Raw genomic sequence first — 17,177 nt, 5'->3', positions numbered from 1 at the left:
CATGTCCTCTCAACCCTTACCAAATATACCTGGTACAGTTCAATACCAGTACCCGATACCAAATGCTCATACAATTTAGGTTCTAATTTGATTGTATTATTTTACTAGGTTACAACCTCGTGTATTACACGTGTTGATAATATAATGTTATATAATTAATAATAAACAATATGTTTTCAAAAATATATGCATTGCAAGGTTGAATAAATCCATTTATTATACTAATAAAATAAAATACAATATAATTTGTTAACATATACCGTCGTTAAGATATGTATTTAAAAATGAATATTAATGTGACAAATTCAGAAAGGGGTGGCGATGTTGCCCGTCTACATTCTGTTTTGAGATGATAAATGAATTATTTTAAGAGTATATTCTTTTTTAGTGTTATCTTTTAATTATAATGAAAGTTTTGTATTATATATATATATATATATATATTAAATTCATGTTAAATAAAACGTGTATATAATATAATATTATAAATTAATATTCTACATAATGTAATTCGGATAAATACATTGTTTCATAAATGATATCTAAAATTTGGTAGGATGAAGCTATATAAATAAATTAGTTCTTTATTCATTTACAAGTTACATATAGATAATTATTTGAAATTCTAGTGCAATATATATCAATTACAATCCTTAATGTTTGTATACTTTTAAGATAACGTTTTTTTATCAACTTTTCCTCCATAATAAAAAATTTGTATGGAAATTAATTATATAACTTACTAATTAATTAGGCGGGAAAACGAATCTCTAGATTAACTTAATGGTTGACATGTCTCTAATTGGTTTGCTTTATTAGATAGTATAGATTATATGTATTTTCGTATTAGTTATTTAGTTTATTTATAGTTTGAGCGACACAAAAGTTAATTAGGTTGAAAGTCATTAAAAACCACCATTTAATTCTTTTTAGGTTAGAAGTTTCTTTTTATATTACATTTTTTTATATATATGGTTAATACTTCGTTTATTTTCGTTGTTTATTGATAGCTTGAAATACAACTAATTTCATTTATCGTTTTCTTCACACACACGTTTATATCATTTATTTATTTATTTTAATTTTTAGATGGATCGTAAAAAATGGATGTACGATAGTGCACGTACTAGCTCAGCATATATGGATGGCATAGAAAGTTTTATTAAAGCTGCCGAAGCTAATAGATTGAATGTTGGAAGTCAAAAGATTTGGTGTCCTTGTATGATTTGTAAAAATTTCCAACAATATGATGATGTCAAAGATATAGAGTTTCATTTGATGAAAGATGATTTTATGCCTAAATACACTTGTTGGTCAATGCATGGGGAATCACGCGTTGAACATGGCACGTCGTCAATTAGTTTAGGCAATCATGACAATGACAATTTAAATGTCCGCAGTGACAATTTAAATGTCCCTAGTGACAATTTAAGTGAAATGCTTAATGATTTAGAGACTAATGTTGATGATATCGATCAAGAAAAGTTAAAGAAGCTAATTGATGATTCAGAAAAACCATTATATACCGGTTCTGAGATTAGTAAAGTAGATGTTGTGTTGAAGTTGTTTAACTTAAAGTCAAAACACGGATGGAGTGATAAAAGTTTTACAGATCTATTAGTGCTTTTACATGACATTCTTCCAAAAGGTAATGAGTTACCAATTTCGTTATACCAAGCAAAAAAAATGACGTGTCCGATGGGATTAGAAGTTCAAAGAATACATGCATGTCCAAATGACTGTATGTTGTATGTAAAGGATTTCAAGCAAGATCATAAATGTTTTTATTGTGGTGTGTCAAGGTATAAGCGTAAATTTGAAACAGATGAAGTTAACGATGATGTGACAAAAAATGGACCACCAGCTAAATTGTTGTGGTACCTCCCAATTATACCTAGACTGAAACGGTTATTTTCAGATGAGAAAGAAGCAAAGTTATTGCGTTGGCATTCAGATAGTCGTGTAAAGGATGGAAAATTAAGACATGTAGCGGATTCACCCCAATGGAGAAATATTGATAACATGTTTCCTGAGTTTGGTAACGAGATAAGAAACATACGGTTGGGACTTAGTTCAGACGGGTTCAACCCTTTTGGAAACATGAGCAGTCGTCATAGTACATGGCCAGTTCTTCTACAATCTTCCACCGTGGTTATGCATGAAACGAAAATACATAATGATGTCTTTGTTGATTCAAGGTCCGAAACAACCTGGTAATAACATTGATGTTTATTTGTCTCCTTTAATTGATGACTTAAAAACTCTATGGAATACAGGTGTAGAAGTATATGATGCTTATAAGAAAGAATATTTTAAATTGCGGGCCATGATTTTTTGCACCATAAGTGATTTTCCAGCATATGGTAATTTGTCAGGATACAAGACGAAAGGTAAGTCAGCTTGTCCTATTTGTGAAGATGATACAAGTTCTATGTGGTTAAATAATTGCAAAAAAACTGTATACATGGGACATCGAAGATTCCTTCCCCAAGGTCATAGTTATCGAAATAAAAAAGAGGAGTTTGATGGAACTGTTGAGGACCGTTCAATGAGGAAAAGATTTAATGCATTTTCACGAGTTGAAAAACTAAATGTTGTGTTGGGAAAAAGAAATCGGGTTGAGAAAGAAGCCATTTGGAAAAAAAAAGTCAATCTTTTGGGATTTGCCTTACTGGAAGAATTTACAAGTTCGACATTGTCTAGATGTAATGCATATAGAGAAAAATGTATGTGAGAGCTTGATAGGCTTATTGTTAAACATACCCGGGAAAACTAAAGATGGGATTAATGTCCGTAAAGACATGGAAGAAATGGGAATACGTAAAAAACTTGCTCCTGTCGCGACACCCGGAGGAAAATTTTATCTGCCACCTGCGTGCTATACTATGTCAAAAGATGAAAAAACAAAGTTTTGTAAATGTTTACAAGATATTAAAGTTCCATCCAGCTATTCTGCAAACATTAAAAAGCTGGTGTCGATGAAAGACTTAAAATTGCTTGGTATGAAGTCTCATGATTGTCATGTTTTGATGACACATATGATTCCAATTGCAGTACGTGGATTGTTACCGGATTACCTCCGACATACAATTACAAAACTTTGTTTGTTTTTTAACAAGATACACTCAAAAGTTATTGAGCCCGAGTCACTTAATGAGTGGCAAAAAGAAATTATCATCACGCTTTGTGAACTTGAGATGTACTTTCCTCCGTCTTTTTTTGATGTGATGGTTCACCTTGTAATCCATATCGTTGGAGAAATCCAGACATGTGGCCCTGTATTTCTACGCTACATGTACCCTTTTGAAAGATATATGGGTTTCTTAAAAGGTTATGTACGAAACCATAATCGACCTGAGGGTAGCATTGTTGAAGGATATACTTCTGAAGAGGTGGCTGAGTTTTGCACAGGTATTGATTTCATAACATTTGTAGTATATTATAGTAAAATATATAAGTTTCATTAGTTATAATTTACAATGTAATAACTGGTTTATTCACAGGTTATTTGGATGGTGTCAAAAGTATTGGTGTTCCTCAATCTCGTCACTCGGGTAGACTTGCAGGGAAAGGAGGTGTTGGTATGAAAACAATCCTCCCAAACCATGATGATTTACAACTTGCACATTTTGAGGTCCTGAAACACATGGCTTGTATTGCTCCATACATTACCGAACACAAGGGAACATTACGGTCAACATACCCGGGTAAGAGCGAAATGTGGTATGAAAAGAAGCATAACAAAGAGTTTGCTGATTGGATTGAAACTAAGGTAATGAGATCTTCTGGCCAAAAAAATGTTGATAAAACCGTAGAAAGGTTGGGGCGGGGTCCAGATGTTAGAGTAACAACTTATCAAGGGTATGACATTAATGGCTATACGTTTTACACAAAAGATCAAGATGAAAAAAGTACAATGCAGAATAGTGGAGTTACAGTGATAGCATCAAGGGCAGAGTTTGACAAGAATAATCATTCTACAAGGATAAGAATTGCCAAGGATTCTTATTATGGTGTCATACAAGAAATTTGGGAATTGAATTACCATGCCTTCGAGATACCTGTGTTCAAATGTAAGTGGGTAAATAACCATACAGGTGTTATAGTTGACAAATATGGTTTTACACAAGTCGACCTCGCAACAAATTCATATGCATCCGAACCATTCATCCTCGCAGAACAAGTCACACAGGTGTTCTTTGTCAATGACCTGAGCAAACGAAGATACCACATTGTATTGCAAGGTAAACGACGTATCCTTGGTGTTGATGATGTCGTCGACGAGGAAGAATACAACCAGTTTGACGACCTACCACCATTTTCTGTCGATGTTCAACCAGGGAATGATGCAAATGATCAGACCAGTGCATACTTACGATCTGACCACACCGATGGGATATATGTTTGATGTACCGTGTTGAATTAATTGATAAAGGTTTGATACTCTATATATATACTCTTTCCAAATCTATTTTTTTATAATTGTCAATTTATTAATAATTGTTTTCTTTTTTATAGGAATAATTGGAAATTATAGCTCTAGCTCTTCGAATTCGTTTGACTTGGTGATATTTCATTAATTATGCCTCAGCACTCAATATTTTATTATACTTGATTTCGATTCCGTATGAATTTTGGCTTGTTTTTCAACCTTCATATATGTCATCTAGTAAACTCCATTTTTTAAGTGTTAGTTTATCTGAATATATTTATGATGTTAATAAGGCTATATATAATTTATATCCGCTTCCAAATATTATCATTTTAAAATTTAAACATAGATAATCATTGGATTGAGTTTATGATATTCCATATATCTATTTGATTTAAAATTTATTTTACTCAACCGTTTCTCCCTATCATTTTAATAAGTTTTTAATCCACAATGTAGTAAACTAAATAAGTTTTTATTAGATAAATATATATTTAATTTAATATTTATTTTACAAATGTATAAGTAATACGTTCGTATGGGCTTGCAAACCCGCTCAACCTCAATAAGTGAAGTTTGGCTTCGGGCTTGTTTTGAGTTTTTTTTTAAATCAATCACAAATAGCTTGGCTCGTTTACACTCATAGCACTGCCCTTCTAACTATCGCCACCACCGCGGTTGGGACACACCATCACCACTAGCCAAAGCACCATCACCCGTTTAGACTACCATTATATCATATTTAACTTGTTTAACAAATTTATGGATTTTATTGTAAATATACCTAATTATATATTAGAATTTATTCTATAGTATTGTAATATATTAAAACTTAGTCTATAGAATTTAGATATAAACAGAGGTATGAGTTATTTTGCTATCTTTATAAGATGGATTTATGTAAATATTTAACTATTGTTGGACTTGTGTATTTAAAGTAGAACGATAAAATTATATATAATTTTTAGTTTGTAATTTGAACTTTAAGCAAACTGAGTACTACTTTAATGCTTTGTTCAACATATGTTGGGATGCAGAGTAGGAACTCTTCATCTTCATGTTTATTTTTTTAATAAAGGTATAAATTAGAATTGAATTGACATAAAAGAGAGTAATAATGACAGTTGTGTTTAGGGATGGTAATGGGTCGGGTTTGGGACGAGTTTAGGTAATCCCAATTCAAAACCCAATTAGATAAGCTTGTCCTAAACTTGTGCCAAAATCTGTGGGGTTTCTAGCGGGTAAATACCCATCGGGTATCGGATATACCCGCGGGTTTCGGGTAACCCATTGATTTTAAAAAGTTTACCCGTTGGATATACCCGACCCAAAACCCATCGGGTAACTACTAATCAGTTACATTTAGTACTATCACTAAAGAAATATATCAAATAACTATATTGTATACGAAACAAAATACCTATGTGTATAGAAAAAAAGATGTGTTATATATGTACATATTTAAAAAAAATAAAAGAAATTATATCGTGTGTACAATCGGATAAACGGGTTTACTTTATCGGGTAATTGGGTTGGGTAAACTTGTATAGCACCAAATCCCAAACCCGCGAAAAAAATAAAAATTAGTTCAAACCCGTCTCAAACCCGATTAACCGACCCCAAACCTATCCCAAGTGTGTCGGGTTCGAGTTCAATTGTCATCCCTAATTGTGTTCAAAGCAATTTAATTGGTATGGGGTTTTTGAGAATATAAATTAGTAGCTTATTTTGTCTATACAAGTCTAATATTATATGACTTTTTAGTGACAAATTTAAAACCCCATCTTTGAAAGTTACACCATACTCGTCGATTTCCAAAGCAACTTTTGCATGATTCATTAAGTATCATCATCATTCCTATCTAATAGGTAATCATTCCTATCTAATAGGTAACAAACATATTCGATTATTTTATATATTAAATATTATGTTATGTATTCTTTTAATTTAATATCTTTTTTATAAACTATAAATTTAGTGTATCAAACTCATAGAAGGCTTTAATGGCTTTATGAAAAACCCACAATGTTCTAAACCGTCAAAGATTTTCCTAGATTCCCAATTAGCGCCAATTAGTTTTCATCTCCCGCTCGTTCACAGTTAGGGTTGCAGTTTCTTCACGGATTTTGCTCCAAATCTCAGTTAAATACGTGATTGCTTCACAAATTGGTTACAAAGCACAGTTAGGATTTTTCTATCACAGCTGCATTTTCATCTAAGAACACATTTCATCCACAAAATCTACTTGAAATTGGTGATGTTATTCTACCCTCTGTTATATATTTAGTATGTTTTATGTGATTTTGTTTGAAACTGATGATGATTTAAGTTAGGTTTAATTAACTGTCAATCGCCCCTTTATGTGATTTTTCTCTATTGTTATTATGGATTCTGGAATGCGGTCTCTGATTTCTAAATGGTTGTATTCTATTGCACTTTGTAAGTATATGTATGATTCTAGTCTCATATATGGTTTTTTATTTTTAATTAGTATGAATTGCACGTGTATATATATATATATATAGTATGATTGTGGTCCCATATGTGTGGATGCTTTAAAAGCATGTATATTGCTTTCGATCCGTAAACAAGCTGTGCTTAAACGACTTTGATAAAGCATAAAACAGTAAACTTGACTACAAGTAACTTATAATTAAAGGTTTATAAGGGTATTTTTCAGGTTCTGTGTTATTAAGACTAAACCTGAATTTTAACATTCATCAATATTGATATTTCAACATAAAAAAATGTAGTACAGAGAAGGTTATTTGGATATAGCAATATTAGTGTTGACTCTTTTTTCATTTTGATAGGTCTCGTTTTTTGGCTCAATTTGCGTTGTACGTTTGAATAACTATCCTTATATTATCTATTTTGGCTAATAGTATACTGAAGATATGTCTAACAGAGGTAGAAGTAGAGGTAAAAGAGGTGTTGCTTCTTGTTCAAAGAAACTGAAAGAAGACGAATTGCACGTTGAATTTGATGATGATATGATAGCGATGGGTAAACAAAAAAGTAAATTTGCTTCGTGGTTAGGATTAACATTAAGAGCAAGGTTTCCGTATCATATTCCTACGAAAGAATTTGACAGGCAAAGGTGGGAAAATCTTTGGTTGGATGCTAAGGTATTGTATTTGATATTATGTAATATTTTAGAAATGTGATATTTGTTAATCATCGTATTTAACTTTTGTTTTGTAAATAATTAGGATTACTGGAATATTCCCGACGATGAGCCAAGGGAGGTTTTCCTTAAAAAAGCTAAGAAAAATTGTACTAACTGGAGAAGTAAGCTTTATAGAAAATACGTAATGAAAAATGAAGAACCTTTTGACGATTATAAGTTTCTCGATCGATCAAAATGGCCTCTGTTTGTTGCGTCAAAGAGAAAGGCTAAATTTTTGGTATGTTAATTATTATTATTATTGTTGTTGTTGCTGCTATTATATATTTTTGAAACTACTAACAATTGTTTGTTGATTTATGCATAGGAAAAAAGTGCCAAAGCAAGAGCAAGTGCGCTAGAGAACAAAAACTTTCACCGCACCGGACGCACCGGATATAGGGGTTTAAAGGACAACTTTGATGGTAGATGGAAACAACTTTCGGAAAGAAATTCTTCTGTTAAAAAGTTACAACATCAACGTTCTCAATTGTGGGTTGCGGGCCGAGCAAGTCGAAACAAACAAACTGGCTTGTATGAAGTTAATGATATACAAGCAAAAGTCGACGCTTTGGTAAATTAGTCGACTGTTTTACATTTATATTTTTTTACACACACACACATATATTTAGAAATTAGAGTTAGTCGAATGTTATGCATTTATATTTTTTATTTTTATAGGGCCATGCTGAGAGTGAAATGAAAGCGGATGGTACGTATTATCAAGGGCGGGAAGATCCATTAACTAGATGTTTTGGGCCTGAACGCGGGGGCCAATCACGGACAGTTTCATATGTCATAGGTAATGAGGTTGTTATGTGTGTATAAATATATATTCAGATGTGTGTTTTATAATATTTACTTTATAGGTTCAACCAAAGTTCATGGAGGATTGTATAAATGTGGTAGTCAACCAAATCCGAATGATGTGCCTACCACTCAAACAAGAAGTAATGAGATGGTGAATGCGAACCAGGATGGACAAAGCGTGGACCCAAGCATGAGTTTTCGTAGTTGTGTGCCGGGTGGATCATATATGGACTATCCAGATATTCATGTAATTCCATACACACACATTTATATTTTGGGTAAAGAGGATGACATCTTAGTAAAGTTTATAATTCTAATGAGTTATATGGTTTTATAGGATATATGTAAGTGTGATCTATTATCAGTCGATGATTTGCCGAGAGAGATAACGATAGCCAAGGGGCAGGCATATCCTACTAGAATTAGGACTTTACATACGAAACACATGAAAGACGGTTGTGTGAAAGTACAAGTGGATACCATCTTACCAGGTTATGAGGACATGGATGTCCCTTCAGAGACTGCTGATGATGAAGTTAAACATATGGATGACACACTTGCTGGTTTTATCCAATGGCCAAGAAGTGCTATAAAGGTATATTTGGTTTATTAAAAAATATATATGTATCACAGTTATCAAAGGCGAGCGCTCTCTGCGCCTAGGCGCGATTTCCAAGCGTAGCGCATTAAATGCGCCTTTAGTTCCTAGGTATTTAAGGCGCTGCTTAATTAATGATAATTATCCAGCTTTTTTTTATTTAATGCTAAATTCTTTATAGTCATTAAATGTTCAGTTTATTACTTTCTTTTCAGCGACCACATTAAGTTAACGTAAAATTTTCATCTTCATATGCATATTAATTAATTCAGATTTTTTATGTTTTTAATGCTAATTTCTTTATAATTAATCTAGTTTTCTTATTTATTTAATGCTAAATTCTTTATAAGCATTTAATTAATGTTCAGTTACATGATTTCTAGGGGATGAACATAATGCTCAAAGTAAATTCTTCATAGGCAAAATTATTTAATCAAGTTTTTTCTTTATTATTTTTTTAATTACATTCAAGTTATGATTAACTTATTTGAAGATAATATAATTTTTCAATACATGATATATTTAAAAAAATATATTCTAAGTGCGCTTTTTTTTTTCTCGGGCCCTCGCTTTTTTTGGCGCTTTGCGCCTAGGCCCCAGGCGCAGCCTTTGCGCCTTGAGTGCGCCTAGCGTCTTTGATGACCATGATATATATTACTTAATGTTTACTTATATTTTCTGTAGCACCACCTATCCAAATAGGAAAACTAAAATGTGGTGTTTAAACTTTAAATAGACTTTCAATCCTTGATTTTGTCCTCAATATTCTAATATTCTGAATTGCCGTTTCACAACACCCTGATGTAATTTATGTAAATTTCATGTTTAGTTTTAAATTTTTGTTTTTGTTTAATTGTAGATTTTGAACAGCGAGGCACCACACAAATCAAATAGCGTCTCGAGAAAGGTCCCAGCTTGTGAAATTGAAACGAACACTTCAGTCTATATACCTAAGGTAATTTATACCCTTTAGTGAATACTTCAGTCTATATCTTTACCCAAAAAAAAAACACTTCAGTCTATATATGTGTCTATATCTTTACCCCCCCCCCAAAAAAAAAAAAAAAAACACTTTCGTCTATATATGTGAGGTAATTTATACCCTTTAGTTTGAGTTGTTTTATATGTTATAATAAATTGTTTGTTATTTTAGTTCGTATCGCCTGAAGTCAATGAAGATCAACAACAAAGACCGTCCACCGTTCGTATCGATGCAATTGATTTTGACGATTCAGATGATTTTGTCGAGTCTCTGGTAATTAATCACTTCACCGTATTCAAACCAACTGTTTATTATTTTTGTGTGTGTTATAACCATGTCTCTTGTTATTTTAGTGGGCGATACCCATAGTAAATCAAATTCTACGACCACAAAATGAAGAATCTGATCAAGAAAAACAAGCCCGAAAAATAAAGAATGCTTTGAATGTAATAAAAGAAAGACCTGCATGGGTTCAAGGCATTGTCAATGAATTAGAAAAGCATGTTGGTAATTATCATTTGAATCATGTCCCAATCGAATTTTCTATCCCTGACGGGATGTATCCCTACATCTTAAAAGACTTCATTGAAATTGAGGCGTTGTTACAAGTATTCGCCAACGGCTGGGTTGATATCACGATCATACATTGGTTTGCGGCGTAAGTTATTTTGAATTATCTATTTTGTACAATTTCATTTGTAGATAACTGAATTTGTTAACTGAACACTTTTTTTTATTTAAGGTTGTTTTATACGATGTCAAATGATGGTGAAAGATGCAACCCATGCGCTTTCTTCGGTCCGAACTCGATCAACGGTGAGATGTGCCAACGTAATCCCGAAGAAGTTAAAGGTCACATTCTTGGTGTATATGAGCTTCATATGGACAAACAATACTTTCTTGCACCATATTTAGCCAAGTAATATATATTCTTTTTGCATATTAGTCTATTGTTATTAGCTTTCCTTTATCGTATTAATTATAATTTACTTAATTATTTTGTAACTTTCTTTTTTCAGTGATCATTGGTCCTTGTTTATCATTTCTCCTACAAAGAAAGAAGTATTCATCTTGGATTCGTTAAAGGGCAACAAGGACAAAAACAGTTATCTTCTTCGGAAGTAATTGAAGATGTTTTCAAGGGAACAAAGTTCACATGGAGCATGGTCGAGGTATGCATTTCTATGTCTTAGTTATTTCTGTGTCATAGTTAATTGTTTTTTGAACAATCAACGCAACTATTATATTGAAAAAAACAGCTTCCTTAGCAGAGTGTACACTTACTAAGGCTGAGCATTGAGTTAGAACCAAACTGGAACGGTCCCAAACCTGGACTGAATTATGAAGAACGCGAAAACCGAAACTAACAGTTTAAATGTACATATGGTTCGGCTCTTAGGTGGGTCTAACGATTTCTAGACATTCACACTTTCTACAATTGCATCTTATAAACCAAGTGCATGCATGCTCCAGCCCGTGTCTATATTTTTTTATATTCTCTCCTCCATGGCTAGTAATTATATCAACATCTAGTATCATTTACAGTTTGTTAGTCTTATCCTTAGTTGGTGGTCACAGTTAAAAGTTTACTAGGATTTGCATGACATCAAACATAACATGACTTAGGCATGTTTTAGTTAATTGAATTTCTTAAGTTTTACATAATTAATTGTTAATTTATTGTAGTGTAAACAACAAAATGGCGGATGGGAGTGCGGATTCATGGTGTTGGGATATATGATGGAGTTTGTCTATACATACCAAGAAAATTTTCCCACGAACGTAAGTATTTTATATATACCATGTCTTTTATTGTTTATATATGTATATAGTTTAGATCTAACTTATATTTATTTGTTTCTTTTTGATTTGGAAAACAACAAGAGTTGCTACACAGAAGGACATCGACCAGTTACTAAGGATCATAATGCCTTGGTTTTTTGTGAAAATGTTTCCAAATTGGAGCTATACTTTTAAATAGATTTAGGTGTTATTACTCTTTATTTTCTTAGTATGGATTTATATCTCGTAGAAATTTATGTTTGGATTTGTTAAATCAATGTTATTCAATCTAGAGTTTCCTTTTGAATTTGTGAATTTGTCTCTGATTTTGGTTTGAATATATGTTCCAGGTTTGAAAATAATGAATCAGTGTTGAATTTTTGAATATTGTAAATTTGTGAATTGGTCTTTGGTGTTGTTCCAGGTTTGTTAAATAAGTGTCCCTAGATTTGTCTAGCAAAAGAATATTGTAAATGGTGTATTCCTCAATTGGTTTAAATATATTTCCAGGTTTTTTGCTAAATAATATATTTATTTTATTGTTTTTATTTTAGGGCTCCAAATTTATCTAAACCGCTGCTACAAATATATTTATTATTTATTTTATCTTATTTTCAAAACGCTGTAAAAAATGTCTTTTAAAAACTATTTATTATTTAATTTATTTTTTCCTAAACGCTGCTAAAAATGTCTTTATAAACGCTTCAAAAGAAAACCTATTTTTTGAGGCACCACTTTTTGAAGCGTTTGGAAAACGCTTCTACAAATCAAATCCACCGCTGCAAAAATTTGTTTTGTAGTAGTGAATCAATAATTCAATTACAATTTTAACCTAATTTTATTTAGACAATGCGTAGTAGACAATATTCACCTTTGGGCGTTTTACGACATGTGGCAGCTCAGTTAGCAATTGGGCATTATTGGGCTATTTCTAAAATGGGTGTAGTGAAGATATGGGGATTGTGGGGCATTATGTTTGTAATCAAATAAAAAAAAAATAAAAAACAATTTAAAAAATGTTATTGGACAAAACAATGCAAGCTTAAATCTGATTGGTCAATTCTTCCCCCTCTTAGCGTGATTTAAAAAACGCCCAAACCAAAAAAAAAAAACAATCACGCCCATGCGTAGTGACAAAAGGGCAATATTGGGCGTGATTAAGCCCCAAAAACGCCCAAATTTACAACCACTATGGGTGGTCTTATACAAGCTTAATCTAGTATTAGTAACAAATAATGGTAAAAGATAGTAAACAAAAACACATTCGGCTGAAACTGAATTCGAATCTGGTTTAGTTTCAGCTAGAAACTGGACAAATCCACGAACACCCATACTAGATGATAAATTATTTATCTAGTTAGAAAATGGGTGACTCATTGGTCGTGTGTCTACTATTGTTGCGTATGATTTTCTAATCTCCTAAAAAGCTAAAAGATACGTTGTGGCATAGCAATTTTTACTTGTACGTGTATAATCTTGCTGTTATATATATCATTCGTATTTTTGAGTTTTTCATATTCAAAATCCACAATATTTTTTAGTTTAATCGTAGTCAAAATCCACATAGCTTATTGTATTGGAAGAAAACTAATGGTTAATCAACTCAAAACAATGTAATAAATTTTATTTATAACCATAAGAAATGGATTCAATACAACTAATGCTATACACTCGAACCACATACACGATATACACAATAAAAACACAATTACCTATATAATTTATCAACTTTTCTCACTCACTATTCGATTTTCTCTTACTTACTTTTAGTCCCTTTATTTTTCATCTTCTAAAATTAGTTACAAATATCTATCGCTTTATTCTCCTATGTTTTTCATGTTTTACAAATTTGTTGTTTAACTAGGGTTGACACGAACATGATAACACGACATGGAGCTACATAAAGTTATCATGTTTCGTGTTTGACCTTAACAGTTTTTGTGTCTAAAATAGGTCGACACGATAAGACCTTAACAAGTTTCGTGTCTAAACAGGTTAAAACTTGTTAACCTGTTAAGACCCGTTAAGTACATGTTAATAATTTAAAAATATTATATGTGGGTGTGGACATGGGGTCATCAGTCGTGGAACCTGGGATGAATTATTCACAAACATACGCGGTTCTTTTTTCACAATCCAAACCCTAATGTTTAAATCTCTCTCACAAACACCACTATTCCCAATTCGGTTCACAACTTCCCCAATTTAGTTGTGTTCGTGTCTTAAACAGGTTGTGTTCGTGTCTTAAACAGGTTGTATGATACGTTGGTAATTTTTTCGTGTCTTAGGAGGTCGTTTCGTGTAACTTGTTTATTAACAGGTTCGTGTCTGTGTTTCGAAAATCTAACACGATAAGATTTCGTGTCGGGTTCGTGTTTACGTGTTTCGGGTTCGTGTCTTGTCGTGTTCGTGTCTTAACAGATCCGGTTGACCCGTTATGCCAGCCCTATGTTCAACGTTTTGGTCTAAAATTTATGAGTTAATATAATACACTGCAATGTGTGTGTGCGGTTCAACATTTTTACGTTTATTTTTTGGGTGGTTTAATAGCTAACGTAGTTATTCTTTTCTATGTTTTACTTTCGGTTTAATTTTTACAAGTTAACGTGCCGAAATGCGCATGTGTGGTTTAATGTTTTTATATTTACTTTTTGTTTAGTTTAACGGTCTTGCTACAAAGCGCGGCTTCTAAATACTATATGAAACTGTATGGTTGAATTGCAGTATATAATATGGAAACAATAGATTGTTTAATAGTTTGCACGTAAAACATTCATATAATAGTTACAAGTTGTAACAACGAAAGTTAAATGAATGTACCATCGATCAATGCCTATCTGGTTGATTATATAGTACCGTGGGATATGTGAAAGCTGGTGGGCGCCGAATGACTATTTTGGTAATTCTAAAACGTCAAGGTAATTATATAAGAAAATCTATGACTAACAAAAAAATATATGCCTTAGACATAATTTGAATTTAATTATATAAGAAAATCTATGACTAACATAAAAAATATAATATATGCCTTAGAATTTCATCATGAATTTTAGTTTTATGATTTGAACTGTTTAAAGGTAACGTCCGTTACCATTTATTCTATAGTCGAATGCAAGGTACTCACTAATCAATATTTTGAACTAGGGGTGAGTATGGATCGATTTGATTCGCTTAATACCTAAAACCGAAACTATAACCGCACACTTCGGTTATCAAAAAAGTTATAAGCAATCTGTTTTCGGTTATTCTGATTAAGATTAATCAGTTATTGCAGGTTTGATTTGATTATGTTGGTTAAACGCCAAATAAAAACTTTTGAATGGACTAAATATTTTTGAGTAAATTACAAGTTTTGTCCTTTATGTTTGTACCAAATTGCAGGCGGTGTCCTTTGCCTTTAAATTTGACGAGTTTTGTCCTTAACGTTTCAAAATCCTACACGTTATGTCCTTTATCCCAAACTCAGTTAGATTTTTTGGTTAAGTATGGTTATGTGACTTGTATATAAGGGCATTCTTGTCATTTACATTCCTAGAGGCTATTTTGTAAAGAAATATTATTCAGGGGCTATTTTTACAAAATTAAAAAGACAAAAAAGAAATATAAAAACTATTTTTCTCTCTCTCTCTAATATGAACAACCTAACCTGCATCTCTCTCTTCTCTTTCTCATCTCATCTCTCTCTTCTCTTTCTCATCTCTCTTATCTGAACCAATCTCCATCTCCCTCTTTTCTCTCTCTAATATATCAAGATAAACAGAGAAAGGAAATCGAATCGCCGGCCATCCCTATCAAACATGAAGTCCCAATCGTGAGCTAACAGAAAAATAAGATTTTACCCCATAATTGTCTGATGGCTCCTCCTAAATTGTTGTTTTCTTCAAATCTTGGAATTCTTTCCACTTGGGTTTATTTAAATTCGTGTATTTCAGAGTGTAGTTCAAATGTATGGTTATTTGTTACTCTAATATTACCCAGTTTGATTTGGGTTCCAAACCCTTTAATTTGGTAGCATTAGCAATCACGCGAATCCATTCACAAACACTGCATTTGTGCTTAGGGTGTGAATTAATTAGGTCGATCTAATGGGTGTGGGGGTGGGGGAGAGGAACAAAGGTAATGATTTTGGGGAAATAAACAGAGTGGTGGCTGGAGGGTAAGAGTTTTGCCGGAGGGGAAGGTCATCGGAGAACGCCGGAAGCTACATTCATGACTGCTAGTGCAATCTAGGGTTCCGGTGAACTCCGGCGAAGTTCCGGTAGGGGTTCCGACCGATGCATGTAGCTCTCCAATTCAATGCTCATTCTTTTAAGTTATACCAAAGAACAGGTAGATCTCTAAATCAGTTGATAAGTTTTGTGTTTTTGGCTAATGATTGAACAGGAAGAGATAAAGTGGGGTTCTTATATTTCTTTTTTTTTATTTTTAGAGTTTTACAAATAGTTTTCGAATAATAATGGCCCCTTATTCCCACACCCCCTAGATTTTATTTTCACATCCCTAGTGTATACGGGCCGTATACAAAATATACGGCCCGTATAGAATGTTTTTGAAAAGGAAAATGCGCAGAAAATGTTTTTTTTTGATTTATTATATACGGCCCGTATATAGTTATACGAGCCGTATACAAGTGTATACGATTTATAAAAAGTATACGGCTCAATGGATTTATTTCTGAGGTTTTTGATGTTTACCAAATGTATACGGGCCGTATAACTGTATACGGGCCGTATAGATTAATGTTTTTCAATTATCACGTTTTTTCCCGTAAAACCACCATCATTCTAGGGTTTCAATTATCACGTTTTTTTCCCGTAAAAGCACCATCATTCTAGGGTTTCTAAACTCTTCATCACCATGGTTTTCAGGACCGGATCAGACATTGAACCGTACGCCTTACTGGTTCACTGGTTGAACCGGTTTGACCGGTCGGACCGGATTTACAAACCGGATGACACAATATATATAATATATTTAAACCCCTTCAACTTCAACAACCCTTAAACTTCAACAACCCTTCAACTTTTCAGCTTAGTGCTTACATATCTTTTTCATAAAATCAAACCACAAATCTGTTCCATTCTCTCTCAAAGAAAAACCCTTATCTCCGAATCCGATGATAGTATAAAAGTTATCGTCAAGGATCAGGTTAGATTTTCATCAAATGTTGTTGAAATTAACCATCAATACTTATGATCTGTTCATGTTTTGACTTTTGGTGACAATACACATGTTTTTGTGATATTTGCTGAGGGACCGAGCCCCGGTTGGACCGGTTGAACCAGCCGGTCCGAACCGGTTACGAAAACCATGTTCATCACCTTTAAACAACGTTGATCAGAACACGCCGCTTAAATCGGAGCACAAGTAGAGTAACGTTACCGATCAGTCCGTTGATCAAGTAACT

General features: G+C 32.8%; 2 protein-coding genes across 2 annotated transcripts; both read left to right on the top strand.

The window, feature by feature from the left end:
• The first annotated feature begins 1,140 nt into the window (after positions 1-1,140).
• LOC110888688 lies at positions 1,141-4,408 on the top strand. Its single transcript, XM_022136201.1, has 4 exons — positions 1,141-2,116; positions 2,199-2,390; positions 2,611-3,411; positions 3,504-4,408. The coding sequence occupies exons 1-4, from the start codon at positions 1,141-1,143 to the stop codon at positions 4,406-4,408; spliced, it is 2,874 nt and encodes a 957-aa protein (XP_021991893.1).
• Positions 4,409-7,281: 2,873 nt separating this feature from the next.
• Positions 7,282-12,079, top strand: LOC110887262. Its single transcript, XM_035980033.1, has 13 exons — positions 7,282-7,560; positions 7,645-7,839; positions 7,927-8,172; positions 8,280-8,400; positions 8,468-8,655; positions 8,746-9,003; positions 9,866-9,961; positions 10,160-10,261; positions 10,342-10,646; positions 10,731-10,907; positions 11,008-11,160; positions 11,675-11,770; positions 11,873-12,079. Exons 1-11 carry the CDS (start codon positions 7,330-7,332, stop codon positions 11,111-11,113), a joined length of 2,025 nt encoding a protein of 674 aa, XP_035835926.1. The 5' UTR covers positions 7,282-7,329; the 3' UTR covers positions 11,114-11,160; positions 11,675-11,770; positions 11,873-12,079.
• The last annotated feature ends 5,098 nt before the right edge of the window (positions 12,080-17,177 follow it).

The sequence above is a fragment of the Helianthus annuus genome, chromosome 11 (assembly GCF_002127325.2).
Source record: "Helianthus annuus cultivar XRQ/B chromosome 11, HanXRQr2.0-SUNRISE, whole genome shotgun sequence".
In the NCBI taxonomy this organism is placed as follows: domain Eukaryota; kingdom Viridiplantae; phylum Streptophyta; class Magnoliopsida; order Asterales; family Asteraceae; genus Helianthus; species Helianthus annuus.
This window is presented reverse-complemented; position numbering and strand designations above follow the sequence as displayed.